General features: G+C 44.0%; 1 protein-coding gene across 2 annotated transcripts in view; it reads right to left on the bottom strand.

Annotated features, from left to right (window-relative positions):
• Window positions 1-1,968: 1,968 nt before the first annotated feature.
• Window positions 1,969-17,448, bottom strand: part of LOC129840350 (gamma-aminobutyric acid receptor subunit gamma-3-like) — a 46,312-nt gene continuing 30,832 nt past the window's right edge. The window contains exons 6-9 of one of the 2 annotated variants that reach the window (XM_055908161.1): window positions 11,784-11,921; window positions 9,498-9,650; window positions 6,178-6,386; window positions 1,969-3,742 (exon numbers count right to left, since the gene is read on the bottom strand). In XM_055908161.1, coding sequence (XP_055764136.1) covers window positions 3,431-3,742; window positions 6,178-6,386; window positions 9,498-9,650; window positions 11,784-11,921 — 812 coding nt within the window. In that variant the 3' untranslated portion in view covers window positions 1,969-3,430. The remainder of the gene's footprint in view (window positions 3,743-6,177; window positions 6,387-9,497; window positions 9,651-11,783; window positions 11,922-17,448) is intronic. The other variant, XM_055908162.1, reaches the window with a different exon arrangement.

Raw genomic sequence — 17,448 nt, 5'->3', positions numbered from 1 at the left:
GCTCAGGTGTTGGCTCATCCTGATCCCTCCTTAGCGTTCATAGTGGAGGTGGATGCGTCCGAGGCTGGGATAGGAGCTGTGCAGTCTCAGCGCTCGGGTACGCCACTAAAGCTCCGCCCCTGTGCGTTCTTTTCGAAGAAGCTCAGCCCGGCGAAGCGAAACTATGATGTGGGGGAACGGGAGTTGTTGGCTGTTGTCGGGGCTCTGAAAACATGGAGACATTGACTTGAGGGGGCTAAACACCCTTTTCTCATTTGGACTGACCACCGCAATCTGGAGTACATCCGGGCGGTGAGGGGAATGTATCCTCGCCAGGCAAGGTGGGCCATGTTTTTCACCCGTTTTGTGTTCACTCTATCCTACAGACCAGGTTCCCAGAACGCTAAGGTAGACGCACTGTCCCGGATGTATGACACAGAGGAGCGGTCCACGGATCCCACTCCCATTCTTCCGGCTTCTTGCCTGGTGGCACCGGTGGTGTGGGAGGTTGATGCGGACATCGAGCGGGTGTTACGTGCGGAGCCCACTCCCACCCAGTGTCCAGTTGGACATAAGTACGTTCCGTCTGATGTTCGTGATTGATTGATCTGTTGGGCTCACACGTCACCCTCCTCTGGTCATCCTGTCATCGGTCGGACAGTGCGCTGTCTTAGTGGGAAGTACTGGTGGCCCACTTTAGCTAAGGACGTGAGGGTGTATGTTTCCTCCTGCTCGGTGTGCGACCAGTGTAAGGCACCTAGACACCTGCCCAGAGGGAAATTACAACCCCTACCCGTTCCACAACGGCCGTGGTCCCACCTATTGGTGGATTTCGTGATGGATCTTCCTCCGTTACAAGGAAACACCATGATTCTGGTTGTTGTGGATCGTGGGATGTTCAAAGTATCAGATATTTTTTTATAACCCAACCCTGATCTGTACTTCTCCACAACTTTGTCCCTGACCTGTTTGGAGAGCTCCTTGGTCTTCTTGCTTGGTGGTGCCCCTTGCTTAGTGGTGTTGCAGACTCTGGGGCCTTTCAGAACAGGTGTAGATATACTGAGATCATGTGACAGATCATGTGACACTTAGATTGCACACAGCTGGACTTTATTTGACTAATTATGTGACTTCTGAAGGTAATTGGTTGCACCAGATCTTATTTAGGGGCTTCATAGCAAAGGGGATGAATACATATGCACGCACCACTTTTCTGTTTTTATTTTTTCCATTTCACTTCACCAATTTGGACTATTTTGTGTATGTCCATTACATGAAATAAAAATCTGTTGAAATTACAGGTTGTAATCCAACAAAATAGGAAAAACGCCAAGGGGGATGAATACTTTTGCAAGGCACTGAATGTTAGCATGTTTACACACACACACACACACACACCAGGGATATCTATATTCCGTGATGAGCTCCGGGACCGTATTCAAAAAGTATCTCAAAGTAGGTGCTGATCTAGGATCAGGTGTCCCCTGTGTATATGATCTCATATGATCTACACTGCTACTCTGAAATTTTGTGAATACAGGCCCTGAACAATAACATCTGGTTATTTCTATATGGGGATACTAATTGTATAATGATCTATTCTGCAATAGACATGAATCGTGTGTAGAGTTAATTTCCTGCTGTGGGAATAAAAGGGTCTGTTTTGGATTTCCTTAGCCTACTTCCTAGATAGGTGTGATTATTGTGCATAATGACTATTCATTGACTTGCCTCCTTACTTCGAAACAACAGGATGCACAGTGTGAGGTTTAAAGTGGGCTATCGCAACCACGTCAGAGACAAAACCATTCCTACATTTTGAAATATATTTCTATCTAAATAACTCTACAGTGTGTGTGTGTGTAAGTAAGATCACAGTTTGCTAATGATTCAAATGACCTACATGTGAATGCAAGCACCTACACACACGCACCTACACACACACGTGCACACATGCACACATGCACACACACACACACAATCCAGACCTTGAGCAAAGATACATTTTATTAATTTAAGCAATACCACAGACTGGATTCTCTAAAAAGCATAGCTGTACCTAGACAGTGGTTCTCTCAGATCTGCTGTAACAAAAGGGTGCGTTCCATCAGACTTAGAAAATAGTGTTTGATTTATTGTAAATACATTATATCAAACTAAGACACTTATGAAGTGCAATATTTGTGTTGTTATACAGAGTTGAAAACCACTATTTGTTGTTGGTCTAAAGTATGATCTACATTCAACTATGATAATAGCATGAAAACTTCTCTCACGTACACGTTCTCTTAAAACATAGAATACAGGATACTACCATACTTCTAAGTCAAACCACTGCAGAAACAACAGTGTTACTTACAGTAAATAAAAACGATTTTTAAACTCCAAAAACACACCTTTCACAATTCTTTGTGATGTTATTGTCTGTTTTCGTACAACGGCTACTATATGATATAACATGAACTATACATGTTCTTACTCAAGAAAACAGCAATAGTGTTGCTGGAGAGAAACCATAAAAAAATGTCTTATTACTGTACTGAATACTAGCACAATATATACAGTACTGTATTGACCCAAATGCTACCAAGGCCCTCAGCCGATGATGTATTGTAGGCCTGCTGTGTGGAGATAAATGTATGTCCACATTCTGTAAATTAATTAAACAACATCTCCATATTACTTTAGTTTGAAACCTTACCATACCTTGTCCTCAGACAATGTATTTAATGATCAAATCGTCTAGTAATACATTCTGGAAAACTCTATGTTACTAAAGAAAACTTTATTAGATACATTATTTTACAAAAGTAGTATTTTCATCTTTAAATTATTATGTTATGGTGTGTTGTAAGGTATACTATGCATGTTCTTGTTGTATCACCCTTGGTAGGAAACATAATTCAAATGTTTATGATATAAATATATATGAATCTATACCGAATCAATGTTATCAATGACCTAATATTTAAGATCCTGTTGATGCCTAAACTAAATCATATTGAAGTTCTATATGTCAAATGGCTTGTAAAGACTATGCAACTAACTAAGAAATACAAAGCAACAATAGAATCATTTCATAGTGCAGTCCACCCTAACTATTCATTGCTTTTAATGAACAGTATAGCATGCGTTGAAATGGCGTATGTGGGATAACCTATGTAGGAAAAACTCCAAAGCTTCTAGTCCCTTTATTGCACCTCTGTATAGGTGATGGCCCCTTCCTGAAGAAGGCACTATGGATGCTTCATTATCTCTTATCTGGCTAGCATCCTGGTGTTAGGGTCTCACAGCTGTCTATTGGTTGGCTACACTAACCCACCAACCAATCAAGTGTCAACGTGCACAAAGCTGCCACTGAGTGACATCGTATGTCTTGTGACATCTCCTCTCCCCATTTGAGTCTTGCAATACTTGTCCAAACGAATTCTCTCAAATCCAACTGAAACTGCTAAAGGTAGAGGTAAGAGACCCAGTAGACGATGTTGAACAGGAGGAACGACGTAGGGAAGAAGACTCTCGAGTAAGCGTCCAGCTCCTTAATGTCGACATGGATGCGTCCTTTCCTCCACCCTCCCCCCTTGCACTCCTCGTAACAGCAGAAGAAGCTCTGGCAGTCCTTCCCGTCCAGACACTCGTACACGTCCTCATAGTCCTGCCAGTATGAGTAGTTGTTGTTCAACGGAACCACGGTCGTGGGGGACCTGGGCCCCATGTCTAGCATCGAGTAGGTCTGTGGGAGGGGACAGAGGAAGGCCATCTCCTTAGATGTGTAAGTGATAAAGGGAGAGAAAGAGAGGGAGTGTGAGAGAGCAGGTAGGGCAAGAAATGTGGGGAGGGGGCAAAGGAAGGAAGGCCTCATACAGGGATGCAGCTTAAGCCCCACCCTCTTCAACATATATATCAACGAATTGGCGAGGGCACTAGAACAGTCTGCAGCACCCGGCCTCACCCTACTAAAATCTGAAGTCAAATATCTACGGTTTGCTGATGATCTGGTGCTTCTGTCACCAACCAAGGAGGGCTTACAGCAGCACCTAGATTTTCTGCAGATTCTGCCAGACCTGGGCCATGACAGTAAATCTCAGTAAGACCAAAATAATCGTGTTCCAAAAAAGGTCCAGTCGCCAGGACCACATATACAAATTCCATCTAGACACCGCTGCCCCAGAGCACACAAAAAACTCTACATACCTTGACCAATACATCAGTTAACTTCCACAAAGCTGTGAATGATCTGAGAGACAAGGCAAGAAGGACATTCTATGCCATCAAAAGGAACATAAAATTTGACATACCAATTAGGATCTGGCTAAAAATACTTGAATCAGTTATAGAACCCATTGCCCTTCATGGTTGCGAACCAAGAATTCACAAAATGGGACAAACACCAAATTGAGACTCTGCATGCAGAATTCTGCAAAAAATATCCCCGTAAAACACAAAATAATGCATGCAGAGCAGAATTAGGCTGATACCCGCTAATTATCAAAATCCAGAAAAGAGCCGTTATATTCTACAACTACCTAAAATGAAGTGATTCCCCAACCTTCCATAACAAAGCCACCACCTACAGAGAGATGAACCTGGAGAAGAGTCCCCTAAGCAAGCTGGTTCTGGGGCTCTGTTCACAAACACAAACAGACCCCACAGATCCCCAGGACAGCAACACAATTAGACCCAACCAAATCATGAGAAAACAAAAAGATAATTACTTGACACATTGGAAAGAATTAACAAAAACACAGAGCAAACTAGAACGCTATTTAGCCCTAAGCAGATAGTACACAATGGCAGAATACCTGACTGTGACTCACCCAAATTTAAGGAAAGTTTTGACTATGTAGAGACTCAGTGAGCATAGCCTTGCTGTTGAGAAAGGCCGCCATAGGCAGACCTGGCTCTCAAGAGAAGACAGGCTATGTGCACACTGCCCACAAAATGAGTTGGAAACTGAGCTGCACTTCCTAAACTCCTGCCAAATATATGACCATATTAGGGACACATATTTCCCTCAGATTACACAGATCCACAACGAATTCGAAAAACAAACCCAATTTTGATAAACTCCCATATCTACTGGGTGAAATACCACAGTGTGCCATCACAGCAGCAAGATTTGTGAACTGTTGCCACAAGAAAAGGGCAACCAGTGAACAACAAACACCATTGTAAATACAACCCATATTTATGTTTATTTATTTCCCCTTTTGTACTTCGTTACAACACTGTATATATACATAATATGACATTAAACATGTCTTTATTCTTTTGGAACTTCTGTGAGTGTAATGTTTACTGTTCATTTTTAATTGTAAATTTCACTTTTGTATATTATCTACTTCACTTGCTTTGGCAATGTTAACATATGTTGCCCATGCCAATAAAGCCCCTTGAATTGAATTGAACTGAGAGAGGCAACAGGGAGGGGGCGGGGGGACAACAAAAGCCAGACAGGAGACAAGAAATACATGTGGGCAAACAAGGGAGAAAGACAGATGGAAAGATGAAAAGAGACAGAGAGAAAGAGATGAAGAGAGAAAGAGATCTGATGCGTTGTGAGTAGAGCTGTGCTGTCATGCATTAAAGCTACGCAGCGGGCCGTGTCCTCCCACACCCAGCAGGACACTGTCATAGCCCAGGCAGGCAAAGAGGTAGAACCCCTCGGCTTAGTGCTCTACCGAAGCTGGGACTCACTCACTGGCTCGACAGCATTACACGACATGACATGATGACATGACACGCTATGACACAACATTTACCAAGTACACTGTGTGACCGGTCGGCAGTGCAAGAGGATGGATATATGAAGGATTGGGGATAGTCCAGACCTCAACCCTCACCGGGGGGGGGGGGGGCAACCTCCCAATTTGCTACCATGCAGGCCAGAGACACTGACTGCAATACTATCACAGTCCGTGCACAGTGCGACGGATGCAAGAGGATGGAGATATGAACGATGGACTAGACCTCCACCCACTGAGACCATAATCGCTACCGTGGCTAGAGCTATTGACAACACAAACAACCTCGATCCATGTCTATAACAGCATTACACTGCATCGAGAACAGATACACCATTTTGTCATATGGAGGAAAAGTACACCATTACATGGTACGGAGTGAAAATACACCATTACACCGTATGGAGGAAAGGTACACCATTACATCAATTACATGGTACGGAGGAAAGCTCACCAGTCTCTGTGTCTTGTTTGTCTTGTTGTAGCGGGGCTTCTGTGCCCTGTAGGCGTAGTAGTTTTGGATGGCGTACTCCATCATGGCCGCAAAGACGAACAAGAAGCACACAGTGACGAAGAGATCCATGGCCGTCACATAGGAGACTCTGGGTAGGGAGGTCCTGGCCACTGTACTAAGGGTGGTCATTGTCAACACGGTGGTGATACCTGAAAGGACAAAGTCAGCGTCATAACACAGATTTTTCACCTGGTCAGCTTGGGGATTCAAACCAGTGACCTTTCGGTTACTGGCCCAACACTCTTAACTGCTAGGTTACCTGCCACCCTGTACTAACGGTTTTGATATCTCTCTTGGCAAAACGGCAGCAATATTTTTCTCTGGCAATAGTCTGAATATATTTTGCAAATACGTTTTTAAGATATTTGATCAATTACCGAGGGTAGTTTGTGTCTCTATGTAATTTTAACTTTAGAAATAAATGGACGTTTACATCAATACATTGTCAGTGCTTAAATATGCTGAACAAAAATATGAAGGCAACATGCAACAAGTTCAAAGATTGTACTGAGTTACAGTTCAGATGAGGAAATCAGTCAATTGAAATCAATTCATTTGGCCCTAATCTATGGATTTCACGACTCGGCAGGGGTGCAGCCATAGGTGGGCCTGGGAAAGCATAGGCTCACCCACCGGGGAGCCAGGCCCAGCCAATCAGAATGAGTTTTTCCCCACAAAAGGGCTTTATTACAGACAGAAATACTCCTCAGCACCACACCTCAGAGGATCCCGTATGTGAAGAAGTTGGACGTGGAGGTCCAAGACTAAGACTGGCGTGGTTACACACGGTCTGCGGTTGTGAGGCCGGTTGGACGTACTGCCAAATTCTCTAAAACGACGTTGGAGGCAGATTATAGTAGAGAAATTAACATTACATTATCTGGCAACAGCTCTGGTGGAAACTCCTGCAGTCAGCATGCTAATTGCTCCCTCAAAACTTGAGACATATGTGCACATTTAAAAGTGGCCTTTTGTTCTCTCCAGCACAATGTGCACCTGTGTAATGATCATACTGTTTAATCAGCTTCTGGATATGCCACACCTGTCAGGTGGATGGATTATCTTGGCAAAGGAGAAATGCTCACTAACATGGATGTAAACAAAATGTGTTCACAACATTTGAGAGAAATAATATTTTTGTGCTTGTAGAAAATTTCTGGGATCTTTTATTTCAGCTCATGAAACCTGGGACCAACCCTTTACATGTTGCATTTATATATTTGTTGAGTGTACAGTATATAGTGAAAAGTGAGCTAAATGTACCGGCTGAGATTTTGCATGTATAGAGCCTTTGATATAAAGTGATTGGTGTGACATGCACACACCCTATTCTCTCTCTCTCTCTCTCTCTCTCTCTCTCTCTCTCTCTCTCTCTCTCTCTCTCTCTCTCTCTCTCTCTCTCTCTCTCTCTCTCTCTCTCTCTCTCTCTCTCTCTCTCTCTCTCTCTCTCTCTCTCTCTCTCTCTCTCTCTCTCTCTCTCTCTCTCTCTCTCTCTCTCTCTCTCTCTCTCTCTCTGGTGCTGTTTCCTAGCAGTTACCATGGAGACAAGAAGGCCCATCTATTTTGAGCGGATATTTCATACTCAATCCCCCTTCTTTCAGACTCTGCTGGCCACGATGATTACCTTCACCTATTTCCCTTACCTTCTATACATACTTTGGCACTTAGTCAGTTATGAGTTCCTTCATAACTTTCAAACAGGCAAGGTGTAAGAGCAACTTTAACTGGTTCCTCCAAATAAAATGGCAAAAATTTAATAAATGACAAAAAGGTATTGTAAAAAAAAAATACAAAATAGACCAGAAAATAATATAGATACAAAGAATGCATGTGGAAAGATGTCAGTACACCTACACTCAATTAGGGACACAAAGACCCATAGATGTTATTTGAACAGATACAGCACATAGAAAATAATACAGATAGAAAGAACATTGTAGAAAGATATCAGTCTACAGTGCTGTCGTGACACAGAGAGAGAGAGAAAAGAAAGACAAAGAAAGTGACAAAAAAGAGGGCGGGGTCACACTGTATGAGTCACTGAACTGAGCATCCCCATCCCTTCCTGTACCCTACTCCCTGTCAGGTATATCCTGATAGTCACTACCATCTGTGGTGGCCCTTGCGAACCTGACTCTTTGGGAATGTCACCCAGTACACCCTGTCACTGCCCCCCAACCACACTACACCCTCAGGGGGCACCTGCATGTCAGCACCTGCCTCCTCCAAAGCCCCCTACCACCACCACCAGCCACTCTGACATATCTCCTGCTCTTTGCAGTCAAAGCCCATTTTCCTTATCACTCCTCTTTCTTTTCAACCCGCTATCGATCAGCGGGGAGGCCCGGAAAATCAACGCTGCGCTTTTGTGCCCCAGAATAGACACTAAATGACTTCTTTTGTCAACGAGAATGGGATATTTATCTTTACTCCTACAGTCAGCATCCTTACCTGTTAGCAAGGGGAAAGACAAACATGTTTCCGGGCTTATCTTTGTACTGTGTCGTAACAGGTGTCAAGACTGTCGAGGGAGACAATTCAATGTGATTGTGGTGGTTCAAGGATGGTTTGGTGATGAAATGGACTCGTTAATACACTTTAAGCTTTGACTTGTTTAACCACCACTGCAAATGTGGTTGTGTTGTCACTTAATTAAAGGCCATGTATAATGCTAATACTGTAAGTTGGACTAAATGTGATATATTTGATCTTGAAGACAAAAAAATGACCTGGTCAAGGTCACCTACAAGACCTGGCTGGAGGAATTGAATCGTACTTACCGCAAAGTTCAACTCAAACTCCAAATCACCTTCAACTACATAATCCAGACGAATGCACATGCACTAATGGAAAGCATGCATCGGGGGGGAAAAAATCATGAATGAATTACAAACGTAAACAAAAAGGTGATTGTTAAGCCTTGATGAATTACAAGCACATCGCACACACAAAATAAAACGGTACAAGAATCTGAAAAGCAGAACATAACATTGCGTAATTGGTCTCTAGTCTAAACAATAAAACATCGATTTTTCATGCAATCTTCCATTGTGGTACCCATCTTTTCAACCAACCAGCTAGACTCAGACGTATTTTTTTTCCTTTCAGAATTACACATGCAGAGGTAGTCATTTCTGAACACATACAGTGCACTACATAAACACTGGTGGAACAGGTTTGGTTGAACCCGTGGGGTTCTTCATCTACTTATTATCACATCAGTGTGTATCCTGCCAAATGGTATTCTTAAGATCAGGTACCTAGTGCTGTTCTGGCGGGGGCGGCATCACTATTGATCCAGAAGGAGACCCAGGAGAGCACCACGGTGAGGATACAGGGGATATAGGTCTGGATGGTGAAATATCCCATTCTCCTGCTCAGGTCAAAGTACACTGTCATGACCACATAATCACCTGGGAGTGGGGGGGTGAGAGGGAGGGGGATAAAGAGGGGGGATTTATATGGAGTGAGGGGCAAGCAGGGGTAGGGAGCAAGTTAAGGAGCAAGAGAGTGAGGGGGAGTGAGGGAGAAAGAGAGAGATTGAGGGAGAATCAGAGCGTCAGGTGGAACAAGAACGAGCCAGCATGGGGAGGGAGAAAGGGGTGGAGGGTGGGAGAAAGAGAGAGATTGAGGGAGAATCAGAGTGTCAGGTGGAACAAGAACGAGCCAGCGTGGGGAGGGAGAAAGGGGTGGAGGGTGGGAGAAAGAGAGAGATTGAGGGAGAATCAGAGTGTCAGGTGGAACAAGAACAAGCCAGCATGGGGAGGGAGAAAGGGATGGGGGGGGGGGGAGAGAGATAGAGAGAAAATCATGAGAGATAGCATCATGGGGAACCACAGAAGAAGGCACCATACACAATGCTTCAGGGAGTCTACTTTGGTGGGTTTTGAAGAGGGATGCTGTAACAATAGAAAAAAAGGAGGCAGATATAACAGCGGTAGAACCAGAAGTCCCCGATGGCAAGGTGGCATGGGAACTGTCCACTCGCCACTGTCCTCATTACCACGCTACAGCACAATACCTATTCATTTCATGCTGGATGAAAAACAACAAGAAGAAATTTAACGCTTTGTTTTCCGAGTTTGTTGAGATGTAAATTAATGATATGCTATTTTTAGCTGCAGGAGCAAGCTAGCTAATCATCATGCAGCATGATGCAAGCTGGGAGTCAAGAAAAAGTGAAAACAAGATGCGAAACGTCTAATTTCCTTGAACAGAACTGAAGGAAGATCTGTGGAAGAACTCTGGCTTTCATGAGTTCTCCTCTCAGAACGTGGACTTGTATCACAGCGCACCAGACGCAGAATACATCATTTATTGAATCACCTGAGTTTTCAAGACAAGACTTCAAGACTTTCTTTTCAAAATGGAGATGAAATCATCGTTCTCCAAAAGGAATAAAGTACCTATGAAATTTGAGAATAGGGTCAAATGGAGATGAAATCATCGTTCTCCAAAAGGAATAAAGTACCTATGAAATTTGAGAATAGGGTCAATATGGGTTAATTACAGCTTGAGGATTCATACATAAGATCAATTTATCAGCCCCTTAAAACGCTGCTACATTAATCTTCAATGCTGCCACGAATGCATTAAAAATGTATTGCAAAGTCATTCCAGCACGCACCACTCATGAGTATAATTAGATACCTGTTTGTAAAACACGACCTTAGTCGCAAGGAATGATTGTTGGAAATAAATAGATGTAGAATTCAGTATTAAAACCAAACCACATCCTAGGCCTCTGAAAATCATTTAAGTGAATAATTAAATATTTTGAATCTTTAATCCAAATGGTTTGTATAAAAATATGTTTGCCTTTATACCGGAGTGGACTACTGATGAGCGTCAAGCAGCCTACAGAAAAACAATATGTTAAATGTCACATTGAATTATGAAAACAGATAAATGCACTTTCATTGTGCACTATTTTATTACACAGTGAATGATAAAGACAACATCTACTCCCTGAACACTACTCTTAAGTTCTCTACCAAAGTACTACTTCCAAGTCTACCACCACAGTACTACTCCTAAGTCTACTACCACAGAACTACTTCTAAGTCTACTACCAGAGTACTACTTCTAAGTGCAATTTCAACCTGTTTTCTGCCCTGCCAAATGCTGTCTTTGTCATTTCCATGGCACAATAATACTACATATCTTGACTATCTTCCAAGAAAAGGTATTGTCTTTGCTCTCTGGCAATATCTTGCAAAACTGGCAAAGCAATTGACTTAAGCCAGAGTGGTGGCACCAGACCTCAAGACACCAGCTGGTAATGCCTGCTGTCTCACGCTGCTACAGACAGGAGAATATGACAGATCATTTATAGTAAATGTAGACCATTTGATTAAAAACAGCTAAAAATAGCACTTTGTCCTTTTTCCTTGGAATTTGTATGAGTCAGTATCTAATAATTCAGAGAGAAATTGGATGGAGAACACAGGAGCCAGCGAAGGGCTGTGATGAGGATTTATTTTATTGGTTGTGAAAAACAGGTCAGCTGTTTGGGTATTAAATGTACGATAACTCATTTACTGTACCTGCTGTCGTTTTTAGGACGTCTGTGGTATTCCGCAGGCCCATGAAGTCAAACTGGTAGAGGCGCCAGTACTTCTGGTCTGAGGTTTCAATGGAGTTCCTTTTCCATCTGTAAATCATTTCATCCTTGGGGTAACCATCTGTAAGTCAAGTAAATACACAGTGACCCTGTGACCCTATGGTAGCATTTCATTCTAATAAAATAAGATTTATGTTTCAATCTGACCCATACATGTTTCATTGTTTGATGGGTCTTATTGGACACATTCCTATGTATGTATTATATAACCTACTAATTGCATACTGTTAAATACACTTAAATACGAGAACAGCACACGCACACGCCGGCACACACACACACGCACAGTATAGCACCAGTAGACTTTTATAAAGTAAAAAACAGGGCCATAGTAAAGCGCTGTAAGAGCAGATGAAAAGGGACACGGCCGAGTGTAATAGGATACGTTGAGGGACTGTGAGAGAGCGTTGTGTTGATGCTAGAGTTGACCTTCACTTTTCACAGAAGTGTGTCTGTGCCTCTGAAATCTAATTTGAAAGCCATGCAATGGAAATGAATCACTTCATTGTGCTCTGATGATTTCAAGCAGGTGAACTGTATCCCATTGACATGTTATTATGAGGTGTGTATCTCACACACACACACAAAGCGACAATGTTATTCACATTAGGGAAAGCTACAACAAAGGGAAGCTGGTGAGATGATGTGGAATGTGCTGAGTGTATGTCCATATCTTCGAAACTATAATGCCGTGAAAGTACAATACAATAACGAGGAGTCAGAAAGCTAAGTTTAGGCTAGGGCTCAGCTGCAAGTTGGGTATCAGGGTTTGGCTCTGGAGTTGGCACTGCCTCCTAAAGGCGTGGTGTCCAGGGCATCCAGGCCAATAAGAGAGGAGGCTGCAGCTTCGTGGCCCTGCAGCTGATCCACATGGCGGTGGTGCACTTTACCGTCAGGCGTCCGAGTCCTGTAAGAGGCCGGTCCAGTGGCTTCTTCCACAACTGCAAGGACCAACATAGGGCCTCGAGAGTAGTTCCTCATGTACACAGACTCGTCAGGTAGAAAACGCCTTAAATGATCATGGCCCCTGTCTGCATCACCCTCCTGCCTTAGACGCATGTCACTTGCCATGTCCGGGTGCAGCCGATCTAAAGCAGTTGTCATACGCCTGTTCATTAACAGCTCGGCTGGAATCTTCCCAGTAGACGCCGTCGTAACACGTTGAGACAGCAGGAACCTTGACAGTCAGGCCATGCCAGTCACCCACCGAGATCATAGATAGATCCTCCTTGGTTGTCTGAACCATGTGTTCAGCTTGGCCATTGGAGGATGGATGATATGGGGCTGTGGTGACATGTCTGATTCAGTTCCACGCAGCGAACTCCTTAAACTCAGCAGAAGTGAAGGCAGCTCCATTATCTGACACCAGGACGTCACACAACCCATGAATGGCAAACAGCAAATGGAGGGTGCTTATTACAGCACCACAGGGCATCAAGATAACCATGGCTACTTCCACTTCCATTTGAATGGGAATCTACTATAATGAGAAAAGTATTTCCTTTGAATAGCCCAGAAAAGTCCATATGAAGACAAACATTTCTTTGTGGTCCACTCCTATGGGTGCAAGGCAGCCTTGGGTGAGCAGGGTGTGACTCCTGACAGGGAACACAGCGGCGCACCACAGCCAACATTTCCATGTGCATCCCGGGCCACCACACATAGCTCCGTGCCAGTGCCTTCATCGTCACTATTCCAGGATGCATATCATGCATCATGGAAAAGACCCACTCGCTCGCCAGGCCAGGTACCACAACCCGACTGGCCCACAACACACAGTTCTTGTGAACCGACAGCTCGTTCCGACGACACCATTGAAGCCCAAACTGTCTGCCAGGAGCATCAGAGGCCCATCCATGCAGCACCCAGCGAAGCACTCGGGGCAGGACAGGATCCTTGAAGGTCAGTGTGGCTATCCTAGAAGCATGCAGAAGGGCATCAGGCACCACCTTCTACAGCATCACTTCCCAGGGAGCTGGTGGCTCAGACAAAGGGGTAGTGAGTGACAGGCAACTCAGGGCATCTGTATTAGCCAACTGCTTCCTTGGATAACAGCAGAGCTCATAACTATGTCCCAGTATCAGACTCCATCTGACCATGCACGTGAAAATATTTTGGGGCATGGGCTTCATATGATGAAGCATGCTCAGCAAGAGCTTGTGGTTGGTGTAGACCTTCTTGACAGCAAAAATGTTCGCCAGGGCCTATTTATCTGGCTGTGCATAGTACTGTTCAGCGACAGTTAGGGTCCTAGATGCGTAGCACACAGGTGCTTCCCGACCATCAGATTCCACATGACTAAACAAAGCTCATATGGAGATGCACCACAGACCAGTAACAGGGGTTTTCTATCATCATAGTGGCCTAGCAGCCCATCTGCTTGCAGCAGCTGCTTAGCCTCTTTATAGACTTCTTCATGAGCGGCCGGGTCCAGTAGGCAATGCCAGGGCTGTAGCTTTATCAAGCAGGAAGCAGATGTAAAAATTGAGATGCCTCAAAAATGACTGAAGCTCAGACTTGTTCTGGGAAGAAGGTGCCTCCTGAATGTCCTTTACCTTATCCTGGGTTGGTCGCACGCCATCCTTGTCAACGTGGAACCCCAGGAACTCAACACTGGGTGAAGCAAACATAGACTTCTCCCTCTCAGGCTGTGGCCCCCAATGGGTACTAAAGACAACATACTTCTCAGGGTCTGGGTGACAGTTTACCAAGTGTGTTTGTTGTGTGGTCCTAGTGGGCATGAATGAACTGCCTGAGGCCTGGGACTGGGACCTTTGTAAAAACAAAGTCGAGCTATATGTCCCCTCCGTTTACAGTAGTGACAGGTTGCAACCCGAAACCTACAGCTGTTGGAATTATGGGCACCTCCACATCTGAAACAGGCTTTGAAGTCCTCTCTGGACTCTGACTCCGCCCCCTCCGTGTGCACCGGCCTACTACGTTCAGTGAGATGAATGTCAGGCGCAGTCGGAGGACCTGGTCGTTCAGGGTGAAGCAGGCAGGCATTATTTGCAGCAGTCTCAGCTGCCAAGGCTTTTACCTCAGCCACTCTAAATATCAGATTGGGCTCAGCCAATAGACTCATCTAACAATTCTGTCAAGCAGCATTGGCTCCAGCTGATCTCCAAAATGATGGTGCACCGAAAGCCTGCGCAGACCAGCAATGAAACTGGAGATATTCTGATTTGCCTTTTGTTTACAATTATGAAAATAACATCTCGGCACAATTTCTGATCTGGGCTGAAAGGTCGCTTCAAACATGCCACAAACATGCCGGATGGGGCCACAGTGTCTCCTGACCGCTCCTGTCTCAGCCTCCAGTATTTATGCTGCAGTAGTTTATGTGTCGGGGGGCTAGGGTCAGTTGGTTATACCTGGAGTACTTCTCCTGTCTTATCCAGTGTCCTGTGTGAATTTAAGTATGCTCTCTCTAATTCTCTCGTTCTCTCTTTCTCTCTGAGAACCTGAGCCCTAGGACCATACGTCAGGACTACCGGGCATGCTGACACCTTGCTGTCCCCAGTCCGCCCGGCCTTGCTGCTATTCCAGTTTCAACTGTTTCTGCCTGCGGTTACGAAACCCCTACCTGTCCCAGACCTGCTGTTTTCAACTCTTAATGATCGGCTATGAAAAGCCAACTGAGATTTATTCCTGATTATTATTTGACCATGCTTGTCATTTATGAACATTTTGAAAATCTTGGCTCTCTCTAATTTTCTCCTTCTCTCTTTCTCTCGGAGGACCTGAGCCCTAGGACCATACGTCGGGACTACCGGCCGTGGTGACTCCTTGCTGCCCTCAGTCCGCCTGGCCTTGCTGCTATTCCAGTTTCAACTCTTCTGCCTGCGGTTATGGAACCCCTACCTGTCCCAGACCTGCTGTTTTCAACTCTTAATGATCGGCTATGAAAAGCCAACTGAGATTTATTCCTGATTATTATTTGACCATGCTTGTCATTTATGAACATTTTGAAAATCTTGGCTCTCTCTAATTTTCTCCTTCTCTCTTTCTCTCGGAGGACCTGAGCCCTAGGACCATACGTCGGGACTACCGGCCGTGGTGACTCCTTGCTGCCCTCAGTCCGCCTGGCCTTGCTGCTATTCCAGTTTCAACTCTTCTGCCTGCGGTTATGGAACCCCTACCTGTCCCAGACCTGCTGTTTTCAACTCTTAATGATCGGCTATGAAAAGCCAACTGAGATTTATTCCTGATTATTATTTGACCATGCTTGTCATTTATGAACATTTTGAAAATCTTGGCTCTCTCTAATTTTCTCCTTCTCTCTTTCTTTCTCTCGGAGGACCTGGGCCCTAGGACCATGCGTCGGGACTGCCGCCCGTGGTGACTCCTTGCTGTCCCCAGTCCGCCTGGCCTTGCTGCTATTCCAGTTTCAGCTGTTCTGCCTGCGGTTATGGAACCGCCACCTGTCCCAGACCTGTTGTTTTTCAACTCTTAATGATCAGCTATGAAAAGCCAACTGAAAATTATTCATGATTATTATTTGACCATGCTTGTCACTTATGAACATTTTTGAACATCTTGGCATAGTTCTGTTATAATCTCCACCCGGCACAGCCAGAAGAGGACTGGCCACCCCTCATAGCCTGGTTCCTCTCTAGGTTTCTTCCTAGGTTTTGGCCTTTCTAGGGAGTTTTTCCTAGCCACCGTGCTTCTACACCTGCATTCTAGCTGTTTGGGGTTTTAGGCTGGGTTTCTGTACAGCACTTCGAGATATTATCTGATGTACGAAGGGCTATATAAAATAAAATTGATTGATTGATTGATCATAACTCTTTGCAGTGGGCAGGGCCGGAGCGAATAGAGAACCTAATGTACACTGAACAAAAATATAAACGCAACATGCACCAATTTCAAAGATTTTACTGAGTTACAGTTCATATAAGGAAATAAGTCAACTGAAATAAATAAATTAGGCCCTAATCTATGGATTTTACATGACTGGGAATATTGATACAGATACCTTAAAAAAAAAAGTAGGGGCGTGGGTCAGAAAACCAGTGGGTCAGAAAACCAGTCAGTATCTGATGTGATACTGCCACCATCACGACTCTCACCAAAGCAACTAGAATAACTACAGAGAGCAACGTGAATTACCTAAATACTCATCATAAAACATTTATGAAAAATACACAGTGCACAGCAAATGAAAGACAAAGATCTTGTGAATCCAGCCAATATTTCATATTTTTTAAGTGTTTTACAGCAAAAACACAATATAGCATTATATTAGCTTACTACAATAGCCAACCACACAACAGCATTGATTCAAGCCAACAGTAGCGATAACGAATAAACCAGCAAAAGATATTAATCTTTCACTAACCTTCTCAAACTTCTTCAGATGACAGTCCTATAACATCAAATTACACAATACATATATGGTTTGTTCGAAAATGTGCATATTTAGCGGCACAAATCGTGGTTATACAAGATGAATAGTAGCCAAAATGCAATCAAAATGTCAGGAGAAATCTTAAAAGAGGCACCTAATCTAATCAATAACTAATCATAAACTTGACTAAAAAATACAGGTTGGACAGCAAATGAAAGATACATTAGATTTTAAT

This window comes from Salvelinus fontinalis, chromosome 41 (genome assembly GCF_029448725.1).
Source record: "Salvelinus fontinalis isolate EN_2023a chromosome 41, ASM2944872v1, whole genome shotgun sequence".
NCBI lineage: Eukaryota > Metazoa > Chordata > Actinopteri > Salmoniformes > Salmonidae > Salvelinus > Salvelinus fontinalis.
Note: the sequence above shows the minus strand (reverse complement) of the source record. Positions and strands in the feature narration are given on the sequence as shown.